The sequence below is a fragment of the Bison bison genome, unplaced genomic scaffold (genome assembly GCF_000754665.1).
Source record: "Bison bison bison isolate TAMUID 2011002044 unplaced genomic scaffold, Bison_UMD1.0 scf7180017864289, whole genome shotgun sequence".
NCBI lineage: Eukaryota > Metazoa > Chordata > Mammalia > Artiodactyla > Bovidae > Bison > Bison bison.
The window spans coordinates 22,187,940-22,205,317 of record NW_011494861.1 but is presented as its reverse complement, the minus strand read 5'-3'; the positions used below and the strand labels follow the sequence as shown (position 1 = coordinate 22,205,317).

General features: G+C 35.2%; 1 protein-coding gene across 2 annotated transcripts in view; it reads right to left on the bottom strand.

The window, feature by feature from the left end:
* The window catches only part of XPR1 (xenotropic and polytropic retrovirus receptor 1), a 180,523-nt gene that overhangs the window by 32,278 nt on the left and 130,867 nt on the right, over nucleotides 1–17,378 (bottom strand). For both annotated transcript variants that reach the window (XM_010850174.1, XM_010850173.1), the window contains 2 exons: nucleotides 12,524–12,695; nucleotides 10,920–11,114 (listed from right to left, as the gene is read on the bottom strand). In XM_010850174.1, the coding sequence (XP_010848476.1) occupies nucleotides 10,920–11,114; nucleotides 12,524–12,695 (367 nt within the window). The remainder of the gene's footprint in view (nucleotides 1–10,919; nucleotides 11,115–12,523; nucleotides 12,696–17,378) is intronic.

Here is a 17,378-nt window from a genome sequence, read left to right as displayed (position 1 = left end):
AGGGACTGATGCTGAAGCTGAAACTCCAATACTTTGGCCACCTCATGCGAAGAGCTGACTCACTGGAAAAGACCCTGATGCTGGGAGGGATTGGGGGCAGGAGGAGAAGGGGACAACAGAGGATGAGATGGCTGGATAGCATCACCGACTTGATGGACATGAGTCTGAGTGAACTCTGGGAGTTGGTGATGGACAGGGAGGCCTGGCGTGCTGTGATTCATGGGGTCGCAGAGAGTCGGACACGACTGAGCAACTGAACTGAACTGAATGTTTAAGTGTGGTCAATGAATCACCTTTAACAGAATTACCATGAGGTACAGGTTAAAAATGTAAATTTCTGGATCATCACCCTAATCTTAGTGAATTAGACTATAGGTGGGCCCAATATTATGCATTTTTAAGTAATAATCCATGGTGAGTCACACATATACCAAAGTTTTAGAATCCCAGCATTACATCATGCTACCTTGTTGGAAATACTTTTTTAGAGTAGAAAAGGGAATGGATTCAGAGGCTGAGAATTATGGTTTTGCTACTTACTGCCATGCGACCCAGGGCAGGCCATTTAATCTTGCTGATATATGAAAACAATAACAACCACTACTTTCTCTCAGGGTTAGTATCAGGTTCAAAATAAAATAATCTATGCCAAGATACTACATAATGGCAAATAGCTCTATGAGAATAATAGAATATAAAGAGCCAAAGGATCCTGTCTTAGATAGTCTAGGACAACTCTCTTAATTTTTTTAATGAAAATAACTACTTTCCTGTTTATAAAAGAATCATACACTTACAATAAAAAATTCATGAAAGGACGATGTGAGAGCACTGGACAGCCATATTACCCATAAATGTTATTTTATTCATCTGTTAAAAGTTTTAATATTCTTACTTTCTTTTCATTTTCTTATATAATAATTATAATCAGAAGAATGTTAAATAATAGTCATGACTGCAGATATCCTCATGTTAGTCGAGATTTTAGTGAGAAATGTCTTGAATACTTCACCTTTAAGTCATGATTCTAACTGTTGTCTGATTGACAGATTCTGTGTGTGCGCATGCGCGTGCATGCTGTATTTAAGACGGATCCTTATGTATATTTTTAATTAGTGAATGTCTCTGGCGTCTATCTAGATGATCAATCTCATGGCTTTTCTTCCTCAGTCTTCAGTAAAATATTCCTAAATTATCTTAGTCATGGTTACTCCAAAGCTCATGTTCTTTCTCTCAACATGAAATAGTGCTTTTCATTAAGATGATGCTTTTAAAATTCTTCCTGGCAGAGGATTTGATTAAATTGAGCAGAGAGAGGGATTTGGCTTTCTAAGGAGAGGACATTCCACTCTCTGCAACAGAAGGTTAAATGAAGGGTAAATTTTAAACACTGGTTTCAAATATCAAAGTTGTTTCAGTTGAGGAAAGAAACACAGTTGGTCATATATTCATAACTGAGAAGGAGGAAGAAGATTATACAACAGACCCTAGACTTTCAGCTTGTCCTTCTTCAGTGCCCTGGTCTTTTCTATGCCAGCTATGAAATGTTATTAAGCCTCAATATTCCATTTTGGTAGATGTTCATTTCTTTTGAGTAGACTTCCTGGTGAGATTAAAATAGTTGCAAGTAGTACAATTCTGCTTTTAAAAGAAATACACTCTTAAAAAAAATCAATTAAAAAAACAGAGATGCTCCAGGGTATTATTATTCATAGGCAAACAAAAGTATTTACAGAGAGCCCTGAGAATCCCACATGAGGAACAAAGAAACGCAACACATCAATGTGATATTTAAGCAGTAGGTAGATGCTTTATTTTTCCTCCTATTAAGCAGAAGCACTATTTTAATATGCGAAGAAAATACTACTTTTAACATAAGAAAAAATTCTTTTACTCTAAACATTTCAATTAAAACTCAATCTTGTACCTCATTCAAAATACCACCAAAGAGGGATCTCCCTGGTGGTGGTGAAGAGCCTGCACTTGCTAAGCAGAGGGCACAGGTTCAATCCCTGGTCAGGGAATTAAGATCCCACATGCTGCATAACATGGCCAAAAAAAAAAACTACCAATGAAACCGAGTATTAGTCACTGGTCTTTCTTTCCATATTTTGCTTGCTACATTCTAGGAAGCATCCTGGAATGTTTATTAACAATACGTATTAAGGATTTAGCCAGGCAGCTTTAACAAATACTTAATTATCTCTGGTATTTTTTTAAAGTGAATTTCAGGACCCTAACAAAAAATAAAACTCTAAGCAAATTGTTCATGTCAAACCATTCTCCCATCACTTGAAAGAACATTAATATGTTAGTTAGTTCTTCAATTCAAGAATGACTTTCAATTTTCTGGCAGAGAGAAATTATTTATATCGTTGGGCTGACTCCATAATGCTCTTATTAATAAAAGCATATGACTGTTAATGTGATATAGCCAGTTCCTGGTAATGTCTCTGGTTTTCCATGAATGTGGCCATTAGTACAAAAGGATCACAAAGAGGCCTTCTGACGTGGCCTATCCATGTAAAAGTACAGTTTAAATTACTCTCCCCCAATGTACCTCTGTTGGAGAAGGAAATGGCACCCCACTCCAGTGTTCTTGCCTGGAGAATCCCAGGGACGGGGGAGCCTGGTGGGCTGCCGTCTATGGGGTCGCACAGAATTGGACATGACTGAAGCAACTTAGCAGCAGCAGCAATGTACCTCTGTGATTTCCCAAACACAAATTTATTTGGCACTGGCATAGGGACAGCACACTACCCTATCTGATCTTCCTATGTTTACCACAAGTTTAACATTTTACCTGTGAGATGAGCTCAGGTCATTCTGTAACATTAGAAGGGAGTTTAGAGTAGAGTATAAATAATCACAAGACCTGGGTGTGAATTCTAACTTTGTCACCTACTTGCTACTTGACTTTGGAGCTATATTGTTTGTATTCAGATTCATAACCTAGGTTCTTTCATTTCATAACTGTAGGACTTTGGCAAGTCCTTAACCTGTTTTCAATTTCTTCACCTAAAAATGACGATCAAGTGATTACTTCTATCAAAGACTCTTCTGTTTATTTCTTTGGTACACACAGAATTTATTCAGGCAAAGAGAAGCAGCCATATTCTCATGTTAGAGATACTTGAAGTTGCAGTTCTAGAGGTAACACAGGTGTCCAGCCAGGATCAGTAATGTTGGGCATATACGCTGTGATATCTTCACTGTCTGTTGGGGATTCTGTAAGCTACCCAACATCCTCAAAATAAACCTTCCTTATTAAAATACACAGAGGATTTCTGTTGGTTGTCATATGAATCTTGGGTATAGAGGGTTATTGGAAGGCAAAACCCCCAGAGTTTTGGAAATCTATCTTGAAGACTGAGGACTCAGAGTCTCTCTCTTTTCTGAAAGTGCCACTTGGTACATGTGTACTTCCAGAGCAAATGCATAATGGAGAGTGATAATGTCGAGACCCACAGTGTGGTGGCCATTCTCTAAAATGGCATCCAATGTTCCTTGCCCCTAGGTATTCACATCTGCAGGTAATTCCCTCCCACATTATTCCAGGGTTGGTCGGTAGCACATAGCGTAAGTGATAGAGGGACAAAAACTCTCCTTGATATAACTCTAGTCAGGCTCCTCTAAGTTCTCTAGATCTAAAATTTGGTGTCCATCCTTGTCAAGCATGCATCTCCCAGTTGTAGCAAGAATCTTGCTAAGTCAGTTTAGAGAGAATCCTTTACCCTCAATATCTGATCACCCTCGAAATCTCATCAAATTCCTCATCCTCTACCCTTGGCATCTGATCACCCTGGTCTAATTTCAGCAAAAATCCTGTCAAGTCAGTTTAGCCAGAATTCTCCCTTACCATTGGTGTTTCCTTTTAGCAATTTCCACTCAGTGACCACCACCCTGCTCCTTGGCTATAAATCCCCACTTGTCCATTCTATATTCAGAATTGAGCCCAGTTCTATACTGAGATCTCTTTTCCTCTACTGTAACAGTTCCTGAATAAAATTTACTTTTGCCACGTTACTGTTCAGCTCTGATTCTAACGCCTCAAAATGTTAATGCTATGAAGATTAAATAAGTCAACACATGTTAAATGCTTAAAATTGCTTAAAAGGATGTTAGTGCATAGAAGTATTCAATAATTATTATCTTTAAATAATATCATTATTCTTCATTTTCAAGAACTGTGGGTCACTTTTTACAAGTCACCATATATATAATAATAAATATATATAATTTAATCACTATAATTAAATTATTCTCCTGCTGGACATTTATTAGACTACTTTCATTTTTTACTATGAAAATGTTTACAATGCTGTGAACATACATTCATATTCACCCATTTCTATAATCACTTCCTTAGAAAAAAGTTATGGAAAGGAACTTACTAGGTCAAAAGGTATGAATGATTTTAATACTCTTGACAGAATTACCAAATTGCTTACCAATTTACATTCAATCAACAGAATGAGTGTCTATCTCTCTACATACCTGCCAGCAAAGGGCATCATCACTTCTTTGATTAAATATGATTTCAATTAGCATTTCTTCTGCTATAAGTGAAGTAGAACATTTTTCATATGTTTATTAGTCACATTTATTTATTCTGAAAAATTATGTTTATATCCTTTCCAATTAAAAAAAGTCAGTTAAAATTGATTTCTGTTTTGTGGTGATTAGATTACATATTAAAAATTTCCACTCCCTTCTTCTGTGACTCTTACTGATGTTGCATTTAATAATTTGCTTTGGCTGTTAAGGATGGGCAGACTCCTTTAAGCTCAGCTATACAACTTGCTTTGACCAATGGGAGGCTAGCAGATGAGAGGAAAGCAAAGACTTAAAATGTGTTTGTTTGTGCAACAAAACTGTTTCTGTTAGTACCACTTGAAGAGATTTTCCTTGGATAATTGCTGTCCCCTTGGCTGGGGCCCCAAAATGAACAAACATGTAGCCAACTCAAACCCAACTTTCAGGGAAGCACCAAAACGCCGATGAAAACAGTGGTGTGAAGCCGTGCAATCCAGCTGAGTCCAATCTAGTTCCAATTCAGCTGACCCACAGATAAAAAGGAGAATAACTATCTACACATACATAAAGAATAAATTACTGTTGTTTTACGTTGCTGAAGTTTGGGGTGGTTTAACACACAGCAATATCTGATTAGTACACTTAGGGTATTATACTATGAAACTCTGAAAGAAAGAGATCATATATAATCTACTACTTATATATACTGAGCAGGAACTTCAAGCCTTGTAACTCATTTGGTTCCTCACTTTTTCCTTTTCTTTCTGCTGAAAATACCTAAGAACAGTAACTTTTCTCGATGTTCATACTTTTTACTAATAATAGTCTCATATAAAATTATATATAACATAAATAATCTATAAATTAAAGTTAAAAATTTTATTTGCAAGTAATTGTCTTTAAATTCCTTTTAATTAGACAAATTGCTCCAGAAACTGAATTCATAGATAATTTTGACTTCTCTTTTAAACATCACAGATCCTCCATTAGTATCTAAACAATAACAGATACTGTTTTTAAACTTTAAATTTTTGTGCATGAGTGTTTCAAAAGCAACACAATTTACACAGAGTGCTAACAAATTACATTTATCAGTTAAAAGAGCAATTAAGAAAACAAAAATTAGAGAAAAGACAACAAAATGGCATCAAGGTGTAAGTGTTTTTCTAAAAAGCTTTTTCTTTTAAATGACAAAGATGATACAAAAATATAATCTATTCAAATCTATAATATTTTAAAAATAATTTAAGGTAAAAAGAGATTGTTAGTATAATATTTATAAAACCATTTAAAATCAGCACAAAGCCAAGTAGATGAAAGTTACTCAAGAAACTTTAAAGTCAATTTAATATTCTTAAAGTCAATTTAATAATCAGAAACAAACAATATCTCATATTTGATTTTATAGCACCCAGCAAGATTTAAGCCAATGCTGACAAATGGTGAATTCTAAAATAATCTGTCTCTTGTCAGCATTATTAGTTAGGCTAGAAAAACTACAGCAAAATGTATCCAATTTCAAAAGGGTTAAAGATTTGAGATACTTTCAACATTAAGTCCAAAATGAAAGCATTTTATTCAAATGAGATTTTTTTTAAAGTTTGTTTATGTCTTTAAAAAGTTAATGAAACAAAAGTTTCCCCAGAGATTAAAAACAATAACAACACTAAACTGTGTTTCTATTATAATGTAACAAGACTAAAATTTGGAAATTCTGGCATAGAAGTCTATTATTCACGGTAGAAACAGGGTAACCAACAGGCCATCCCCGGACAGAGGAAGCACTTCAGGACTATGTGTGCTCACCCAAAACAATGAAATGACTATTTGCACTGAAGGCACTGAACTACTGCTGAGGAATCCTCATTAGGGGCCACAGCACGCCTTACAGAATGTTAAAGACGACGAGATCTAGAAGATATGAGAGATCTGGGCACTGGAGAACAACAGAGCAAACAAATACAAATGAACTCAGCTTTTAAGTGAGTAGAGAATCTCTCTTTTCCAAGTATTTTAAAATGTCTTATAGTAAATGCTAACAAATGCTAACAAAAATGTCTGAAGTAAAATATGAAATATTTTTAAAAGAACTTTTTTTTTATCCTTCTATGTATTCAGAGAACAGCAAAGAGTAAAATCTACTAAGAATTTATAAATATTTTAGAATGTTAGAAACTGTAAATGAAAAACAGAAAATCTAATGAAGTACTCTCGCTGCATCAATGGATTAGAAATAACAACATAATGGCTTTTTCTATTATTGTACCTCCCACTGGCTTTTCCTAGCCAAGGCCAAGAAACCTCAAGAACACACAAAAACCATTTACAACACTTTGCTGTCTCCTCTACTACCAATTCCAACAAAAAAACTTGTAGGAATGGCTTTTAATTTAGGCTTGTAATGAAAAGTGGATTCTTAAAATAAGATTGGCTTTGAGCGTTTCTAAAATCAGTGATGGAAAATAAAATATATTGAAATATTTAAAGTGTGTTTCCTTCTTACTACAAGGGAGGGCTAGCTGCAGTATTATCATACTTACTCCCCTCACTTGAAAAAAATGGCTTTAAGTATAGAGTTAATTCTTGTGCATCCATTTTTACAAACCATGCAGCATAGGCCATAACCTTTGGAACAATCTTGAAAATGCCCCCAATAATGCTGTTACTATGGTAACTCTTTTAGGCTAGTTCTCTGAAAGGACTCAGAATCCTGAGTCTGAACAAGGTTACCTCACCATTTTCTACACTTTCCCCTTCAAAAAATGCGTCCTTTGCAATAATACATATACATTCAATAGAAAAAGATCTACATCATTAACCATACAGAATCTGTTCTTTTAGATCAATCATCATTTCTAAAGTCTATGTTTTCTGATATCTTTTCTCTTGGAATACTGTCCAAGGAAACAAGAAAAATCAGATTCTACTTCTGATCATCATTTAATGTCAAATTTTCTGTCAAGGGTTACTTCCAATTGTCTGTCTGGTAAAAAGAAAAATTAGTGATAAAAATATTTAATATGTAGGAACTATAATGTTTTTTTTAATAGCAACTATAAAAAGTGTTCGGTACTGTTTTTTTAATTTAAGGGATATGGTTAGGCTATACAACCAATGTTCTCTCTAAAAAATGCTTGTGTGTTTAAAAATTTGTCTGTGGGCACATGAATCAAATTCAGTCAGTAAACAGCTGTTACTTGAACAAAAGACCAAACACATTCATAATTGATACCTGGTAAATACTCCCACCATACACATGCAAGGTGATCCTAAGTGTATCTTTTAAAAAATTTCCATAAAGGAAGACACATATAAACCAGCTCTAGGCAGTGAAAGTAAAAGTGTTATTCGCTCAGTTGCAACCCCATGAACTGCAGCCCGCCAGGCTCCTCTGTCCATGGAATTCTCCAGGCAAGAATACTGGAGTGAGTAGCCATTCCCTGTTTCAGGGGATCTTCCTGACCGAGGGATAGAACCCAGGTCTCCTGCATTGCAGGCAGATTCTTTACCATCTCAGCCACCAGGGAAGCCCCAATAAAACATACCTGCAAAGCACAATAAGTTGATGCACAACAACAACAAAAAGTTTTGACTGAAGTTAACATACTTATGTATACCCCTGTGTAAATACCTCACTTTTTAGTTTTAGTTCTGAATTAGGGCTTCCCTGGTAGCTCAGCTGGTAAAGAATCCGCCTGAAATGCAGAAGACCTGGGTTCGATACCTGGGTTGGGAAGATCCCCTGGAGGAGGCCATGGCAACCCACTCCAGTATTCTTGCGTGGAGAATCCCCATGGACAGAGGACTCTGGTGGGTTGCAAAGAGACAGACATGACTGAGCGACTAAGCACAGCACAGCACAGGTAAGAATTAGTAAATCCCTATTAACAGAGGAGCCTGGAGGGTTATAGTCTATGGGGTCGCAAAGAGTCAGACATGACTGAGAGACTAAGCATGCAAAATAAGGGTTAACATACAAAATACACAAATAACTCATACACCTCACCATCCAGAAAAACACACCTATTTAAAAAATGGGCAGAGGTCCTGAACAAATGTTTTTCCAAAGAAGACATCCAGGGGGATGTCAAGCACAAGAAAAGATGTTCAACATCACTAATCATCATGGAAATGCAATTCAAAAACCACAATGATTTATCACCTCACATTTTTCAGAATGACTATTACCCAAAAGACAACAAATAGCAAGTGCTGGAGAGGATGTGGAGAAAAGGGAATCCTTGTGCACTGTAAGTGGAACTTTAAATTGGTACAGCCACTATGGAAAACAGTATGGAGATTCCTTAAAAAATTAAAAATAGGACTACCACACAACCCAGCAAGTTCATTTCCGGGAATTTTTCTGAGGAAAACAAAAGCACTAATTTGAAAAAACATATGCACCACTGTGTTCACTGCCTCAGTAGTAATAGCCAAGGTATGAAAGCAATCTAAGCATCCATCAATAGATGAATGGATAAAGATGTGGTATATGCGCAGAACGGAATATTATTCAGTCATAAAAAAGAATGAAATCTTGCCATTTCTCATGACACGAATGGTTGTAGAGGGTATTATGCTAAGTGAAATAAGTCAGATAGAGATAGGTAAATATTGTATGATTTCACTTGTAAGTGGAACCTAAAAAAAAAAAAAAAAAAAAAAAAAAAAAAAAAGAACAAATATAACAAAACAGAAGTAGACATATATACAGAGAACAAACTGGTGGTTGTTAAAGGGGAGGTAGGTTACGGGATGAATGAAATAGGTGTGGGAGACTAAGAGGTATAAACTTCCAGTTATAAAATAAGTAAGTCACAAGGATCTAATGTACAGCATAGGGAATACAGTCAGTAATATTATAACTTTATATGGTGATGGACAGTAACTGGACTTATTATGACCACTTTGTATAAAAATACTGAACCACTACAATATATACCTGAAACGAATATAATATTAAGTCAAGTAAAAAAAAAAGAATAACTATTAGAACATACTGGGAAGCCACCAAAAGCAGGCAAAAAGCCTGAGCTTACTTTGGAAAGACACTGGCAATAAAGAGTAAAACTTCTGAGTTTGTGGCTTTTTGCCTAAGGGTGCTCCCAATACCCCCTTCTACTCCAATAACAGAAATATCAGTCTTACTGCCTACAGGACAGAGTCAGGGTTGATGGAATGGCTGGAAATTTACAAGAGTAATCCTTGAAGGAAGAGACCTTCACAAAGGCTAAAATACACAATTTGAATACACAATGTTAAGTATCCCAGGCCAACAAGTAAGCATGTACAATGGAGAGCCTGAGGAGCTAGCCAAACAGTAAGTACACATAAGAGAGGAGTTATAAAAGAAAAAAATTAAGGGAGCTTTAGGATGTGATTCCTTCACTAAGGTATTTAGTTAAATTATATCATTTAACAAGAGTGTTTCCTTAGTGGTAGAATTATTGGCTACATTATCAATGTTACTGCAATCGCAGAATCTACTGCAAAAAGTGGAAGTATCAATAACGTGTTCTATTGGACCAAATCTCAAGCTTTTCAAAAGAAAAAAATCACCCTAATCTTTCAAGACCATCAGACACACAGCAGCACTTTTGGAGCACTAGGTAAGGCTCCTAAATACAGCATCTCAATTAAAAATCACCAGAAAAAATTTTATCAAGCTATCTAAAGATAACTGTAATAATTTCAACTGGTAACATTTCTTTAGATGAGAGTGCAGCTTCTAAGGTGTAGGCTGACACTGATTTAAACAAAGAAGGAAGGCATTTTAGTAAAAGCAAGTGAGATCTTTGATTGACAGTTCTTAGAAGAAGGTTAAAAATTCAAAAGGAGCGACTGCATGTGGCTCAGAACCTAAAAGCCTTTTTCTCCTCCCAACAGAAGAACAGTCTCAAGTAATAACTAGTTGCCATGGAGATAAGAAACTAGAGAGATCAGAGAACTCAATTTGCAGTTAAATAGGCTGGAAACAAACGTTACTACTTGGTGAAGGGAAACGATTAAAAATATACATGACTGCCAGAGGGAATCTTTTTCACCTAGCATTTCCCAACCTCATTAATGAACAAGAAGTCTAAAAAACCAAATGAAAACCCAAAGTGTCTTGGACTGAACCCCTTAAATAAACATAATTCAGGATTTCAAACATTATCACAAATCCTTCCTATTCTGTATGACTTTGATTCTTTTCAATGTGTTAGTAAATTCTGGAATGAGGCTAAAATTGTGTTCAAGGACAAACTACTTACTATAACTGAGGGGGCTGGAAATTCAATGGGGAAAAAAAGCACGACAAATGGATAGGTAACCAGATTAAGAAACAGATTCACGTGGTAAAAATCAGGATTTTGAAAAATCTTTTCACATCCATTGAATACCTTTGTGAGTGCTGTAAAGGGCTGCAAATGTCACCGTGAAGAAAGTCGTGGAGTATTTCCCAGCATTAATTAAATGAGGAAAGGCTCTTTTTGTGTCTCGGTATCGGCGCAGGCACTGGATAAAGCGAAGCCAAGCAGGAATGCACTGAACAACAGCCCGCACACCATATGAATATTTGTGGCAAATTTCTGGTTCTGTGAAGATTTCAAAGAAGAAAAGATTACAATTAAAAAAAAAAAAACACTTGTTCACATCATTTAGTCATATACTGTAACCATTAGGAAGTCTTTAAGAGCAAGGAACCTGCTTTTCAGAATCATTTTTTTCTTTGCAACTATTATATTAAACTTTTTAGTGATCAGAAGGCCGAGAGAGAAGGTGAAATACACAGTGGGAACTTATAAAAACCTACCCACTCAGATTTACAGTTTTGTAATCTATGCCTTTGTGTGCGTGGTCAGTCGTGTCCGACTCTTTGTGACCACAGACTGTAGCCTGGCCAGCTCCTCTGTCCATGGGACTGTCCAGGCAAAAATACTGGAGTGGGTCGCCATTTCCTTCTCCAGAGGGTCTTCCCAGCCCACGGACTGAACCCAGGTCTCCTGCATTGGCAGGGGGATTCTTTACTGTTGGAGCCACTTGGGAAGGCCCCTTTGTAATCAGTTTTGTGTAGTTTTACTACACTCCTTCTCTGGAGGAGTGTAGTAAAACTATAAGACAATTAGAGGTTGAGTACATTAATCAAAGAGGAAAAAAATTAGTGAGCTCTGTAACCTGAAACATCTGGAAAACCTAAAAATATCACTGTTGATGACAGTTTTATGAACTCCAAACCCCTACAACATATCCATTATAGGTTGTTCACATTCTTGTTCTTTGAAACAAAAGAAACAAACAACAACAGCAACAATAACAAAAAAACAAAGGGCAGAGTTTACATTTTTAAAATAAGAAGAACAGAGTTGGTAAATCAATTTTCTTCAAATTCTGGAAATGTATCATAGTGGCTCAACATATAACAGAATTGTGATTTGCTGGAAGTTAATGAAAATCTGTGTTGGCGCTGGCATCATTAACTTTCGTTAGTCACATGTTACATAATCTGTCTAAATTTGGTCTTCATCATTAAGGCAAAATTCCCTAATAACTAGAATACCTGGCATAAGCTATAGTAAGAGTGACAAAAAGAGCCAAAAGAAAAACAAGGTCTCCAATAAGAACTAAAAAATCTCTAATGATTTGCTCAAAGCATGTGATCTAATTTCTAAATAATCAGTATTTTTGATCATCATAAAGCAATACTGTGATGGCAATTGTTGACAATAGAGCATCTGTGATATAATTACCAACCTACTAGAAGTTTTTTAGTTTTAGAATTCTTTAAATATAAGTTGTATATCTCCTGGCAAATGAGTGGCTAAAATTATAATATATAATTTAAGAGCCAAATTATATCAGATAAAGATATTGCTAAAACAGAGCCAAGTACATTTAATTAAGTTTGTAATATTATTGGATGAGCTTAAATTTCTCAGTTATCACTCCCAATATTTCTTGGTTTACACTGGCAGTTCAGTAGTGTGGATGCACATTCATACCCTACCTTGTGAATCTTTTGGCAACAGGCCCTCACTGTCCTCCCATTTGAGCTCAAAGCTGTAGAAGCAGATCATATATTCCAGGTCCATCAGTATCACTGACAGGCTGTTCAGCTGATCGGCCAGCCAGAAATCAGCAAAGCCTACCTTATGGAAGGGGGCTGTAAATACTCGAAACTAGGAGAAAGAAAAAAATCAGAAAACACAGAAACAAGAAAATTCATATTAAATTTATCTAATTTGTTTCTTACTCTACAGCATGATTTAGTTGATAAAATGGAAACCAATGAACCAATCACAAACACAGGGACTGGCAACAATAGTTAGGTTCAAAATTAATAATGAAAAGAATGAGTTGAATAGATCACTAAGAAAGAAATTAAAAGGGTGGGGCATGGGGAAGGCAGGAAGAGCAAGAGTTAAAAAACAGAAAGCAGAGAGGTGGGAAGAGCTGAAGTTGAAAGCAGAGAGAATGGCAGAAATGCACTGAGAGGACATTTACCATTAAGGTCTAAGATAAATTTACTGGAGACCCATGTGCTATGATTATTTCTGGAATATTCTCCCATCTTAGCTAAGTGAATACAAAGCTCTTCTTTGCCTACAAAAGGTAGGAAGGGAAGGATAGTACCTTGGCTGAAGTATGTCTCATTCCCTAACCAATGTCACTTTCATTTCACTAGTGCCATGGCAATGATCATATCTGTGAAATTATGTCAAAAAAATCAGCCCACACCCCACTATTATGAAAACAATGATAAATAAAATTCAGGTTATATGTCTTGAACACTAATCCATGCTGCATATTTTTCTCATGATGCATTTCTTATAATCCATTAACTATAACAAATTCTATGTGCTAGGTGTTATCCATATCCCCATTTACAGAAGATAACGCCTTCTAACCTTATTTTTCGGAAGCCTGTTTACCACTGCAAAGGAAAATCCTGGCATTGCAGAGGGAGGAGTCAGATACTTATCACCAGAAAGAGGCTCAAACTGTACCAACTTGCCTTGAAAGGCCTTGAGTGAAGTGAAGATGGGATGAAGGCAGCTTTCCTTCTTACCCTGTTAGACCCTTTCTATCTCACATAGGTGAAAATGAACTCCTAAACAAGGAATTCTAAGCAATTGTTTTGAGAAAATGAGTCTACAGCTCCCCTGCCATCAAGGTATTTACGGTTCTTTCTATCCTTTCTCTAAATAATTTCTTTGATTATTTCAGGGAAACAACAAACGGTTTTGTTACAACTCAATCCTGGGCGACAGCTATGCTGGAGCTTTAAAAATTAGAGCAGGGGTCTGCAGGACACAATATAGGCTTTAAAACGTAACTTTCCGAGCTGACATATTTTGAGTCCATGGTTCAACCTTTTGATCACTTGCTTACTTTTTCAGTAAGCCAGAAACGATATTATCATCTGCAACCACAAGCTCCAGATACAGCAAACTTTTTTTTTTTTTTGCAGGGAAGGGTCAGATAGGAGGTGTTAGGGATTGCGATGTTAATCATTCATGCACAAAGAGGCTCTGGCACCAGTTTGTATAATATTTTAAGAAACTCTAGGTATAGAATGGATTTAAAGGATTCCAAGAGAGAGAAACAAGAGAACAAGTTATGACATAACAGCAAAGGATCAGGAAGTCTAACTCAGCCTCTAGTCATGGACTTTTGTGAAACTTCGTAGACTTCTGTGAAACTGGTAGCCTAGAGCAAATTTCTCATTTCTCACTGACATGAGACTACCATTACTGTCACAACCTGCCAAACCAAGCCTTATAACCTGGCTATTAGAGAAAACCTCTGTAAGAGCAAAAGAGTAGGAGAGTGTATTAAATAAGAAACAAAGAAACAGAGGGATGGACTAGAAAAGGAAAGGAGTAACATAAAATAGAAACTGAGAGGAAGGGAAAATTTACAGAAGGGAGAAGATGAAAAAATAAAGGAGGGAGTGGTTAATGTTTGTATAAGAGAACCAATGAACTTAATCATAGTCATTCATGCATTTAACAAAGATTAAGTATTTATTATGAATTATTTATTATTATTATTTATTATTTATTTACTCATTAAGTATTTATTATGTCAGGCATTGTGAAGATACTGAATAAATAAAACATGGCCTGTACCACCCACAATCCCTTTGGGCAAATAAACACCAAAAGAAATATTGACAGCACCATGTAGTAACTGCTATTACAGACAAGCAAACGAAATATCCCGGAAATATTTAAAAAGAAGTGAGCAAGTAGCTTGGTCAGAGGTGTAGGAGGAGAGATGAAGATAAAAATAAATAGAACATACTTAATTCCCTGGTAAGTCAGGCCTTAACACATGGTCAAATTCATCTTAGATTTACCCGAATTCTCCCTTTTAAGTGAGAATTCTCCTTCCTTTCTGGCTAAGGTTTTTCAACGTCTACTTTGCTTTGATTTTAATTAAAATAACTGAGAAACTGTATTAAGAAAGCTAGAAACAATCTGGATATCTGATGTTTTACCCACATACACAAAAAGGCCACTAATTAGTTACTATAAAGAATATATGTTAACATCATCTTCTAATTAATGTAGACAAACAGTTAAGGAGATAAAGTCTTAATTTCTACTTATTGATAACCCATTCTTTCAAATCTGATTTTAAGATTCCATTAGTTGATCCAATAATCAAAGTTAAACATCTTACATAAAATGACTACCTTTAAAGGTCTGTTAAATGGTAGTGTTTAAAAACACAGGTTATGGAGCCAGAATGCCTGAGCTTACAGCCCATCTCCATTACATCCTGGCTGCATGACCTTATTTAAGTTCTTTGAACTTTAGGTTTCCTCATTATAAAATGTGGATTAATAGTAGTTCCAGTCTCATGGTTTATTAAAAGGAATAAAATAATTGATGAGGAGGGCATGGCAACCCACTCCAGTACTCCTGCCTGGAGAATCCCATGGACAGAGGAACCTGACGGGCTACAGTCCATGGGGTCGAAAAGAGTCAGACACTACTGAGCGACTAACACACACAAAATAATTGATACACATAAAAATGCCCAGACAATGCATTATTAAATGAGAACATTTCTGCACTTATACCAGAGATATGTGTAAAAATTTGATTATACAACTAAAGAAAATATTAGAAAAACCAATTCCAAAATAATATAGAAAAATACTCTAACTTAAGAATTTTATGCAGCCCTCTATAAGAATAAGTTGATATTTTTGTTTAGTAAATCTGAGGCATTTTTTTATGCTTCCTAATTGGATTACAATGAGGACAAATACAGATCTGGATAGAGGATAAATGAACTGATGAATGCAAAGAAACTGTATCAGTTTGACATAAATACTAATATCAAAACAAATCAATTTCTTAAAAACTTTCTTCTAGCATCTATTGGGGAGAGAAATAACATATCAATTCAAATTAAAATATGAATATAAATGGTGCCCAGTGCCTACCACTATGGCCAGGTGACATGTTCTTTTTCCATGAAAAATTGAAGAAAAAGAAAGGGAAATGTAGTTCACTTTAGGATGAAGCTTTCAAAAGAGCTGTATCAGGGAAATTTAACTACAGTAGAAACATTCTTGTTAATTCACTAGAAATAAATCTAAGGGCAAATTTTCTCAGTGAGATTTGAATTAAAAATAAGTCAATAGGTCAATTAATATTAAAATACTCTATAAATAATTTTTTTTACTATTTACAATTATTACAAATACAACAAACCATAATGCTTACTGTATGTCACTGCTTCTGACAGTATATTTTACCGTTCTCTTATTTCTTCTCTTAATATTACTGCCAACCTATTCCATCAACAAGTTCTCATTTATTAACACAACAGATGCACAGATAAATATCGACTCAATGGGGAATCATTCTGCTAATAAGAATAATTGGTCATGCATGAATCATAGCAGCTTTCTATTTAAACAAAGAAGGATGCACTTGGGAAATGCTCACTTAGCACATAATGTACACAACTGTACTATTTTGTTATTGTAATGATGCAATCATATTAACACCTGAATTTTCTAAGTCTTCCAAATCTCATCTGAAATAACTTTATAGAGGTTTCATAGTAATTTAGGACGGAAAAATAGGTGTTTATAATTTTGAAGTTATTTCCTTGTAATCAGAAGAATATTACATTTTTATGAAAATAACACAAAATCCAGAAATAAAATGACAACCTCAAAATAAGAAAGGTAATGTAATATTGTAGTAACTGGAAATGATTTATTTTTAGTACAAATTTCAAAAGAGAAAAAAAAAAATGGCCCAAATTTTTATCTTAAAAAAAATTCTCTAAAAAGTATGTTTTTCTAGATGATGACAAAACACATTAAAGGTGATGATGATATGACTTCTTACACACCTCAGCAGCTAAGTCCCACACTCAGAATACAAACTTGAAATTAGGCCCAGTGGTATACTTACAGGGAATGATTTGCTATTTAGTTATTTATATTCAATAAAGTTTGTGGAAAAGAGGTAGACTCTTAATTTGTGATATACAAATAAATACAGATAAATGAACAATCAACTGGGGAGAAGGGAAATCAAGATCTGGGCCATTTTCTTTTCCATATTGCTATATATATTGGAACACAGGTTGCTTTTAATTTGTTTAGTGCTTACTATGTTTTTTTAAGAGAAAGGTCATATTTTATATCTTTAGATTTTATTAAAACATTCTTAACTGATTTTCAAAACAGAGATGGTTAAATTTGAGAGTAAGCAGGAGTTCCTTCCCAGGGCAATCTTTACAATATCCCAAAATGTACAATATAGCTACCATTTTTGCAGGAAATTTCATGTCCTAATGCTAAGACTGCTTGATTTTGAGAGTAAGAA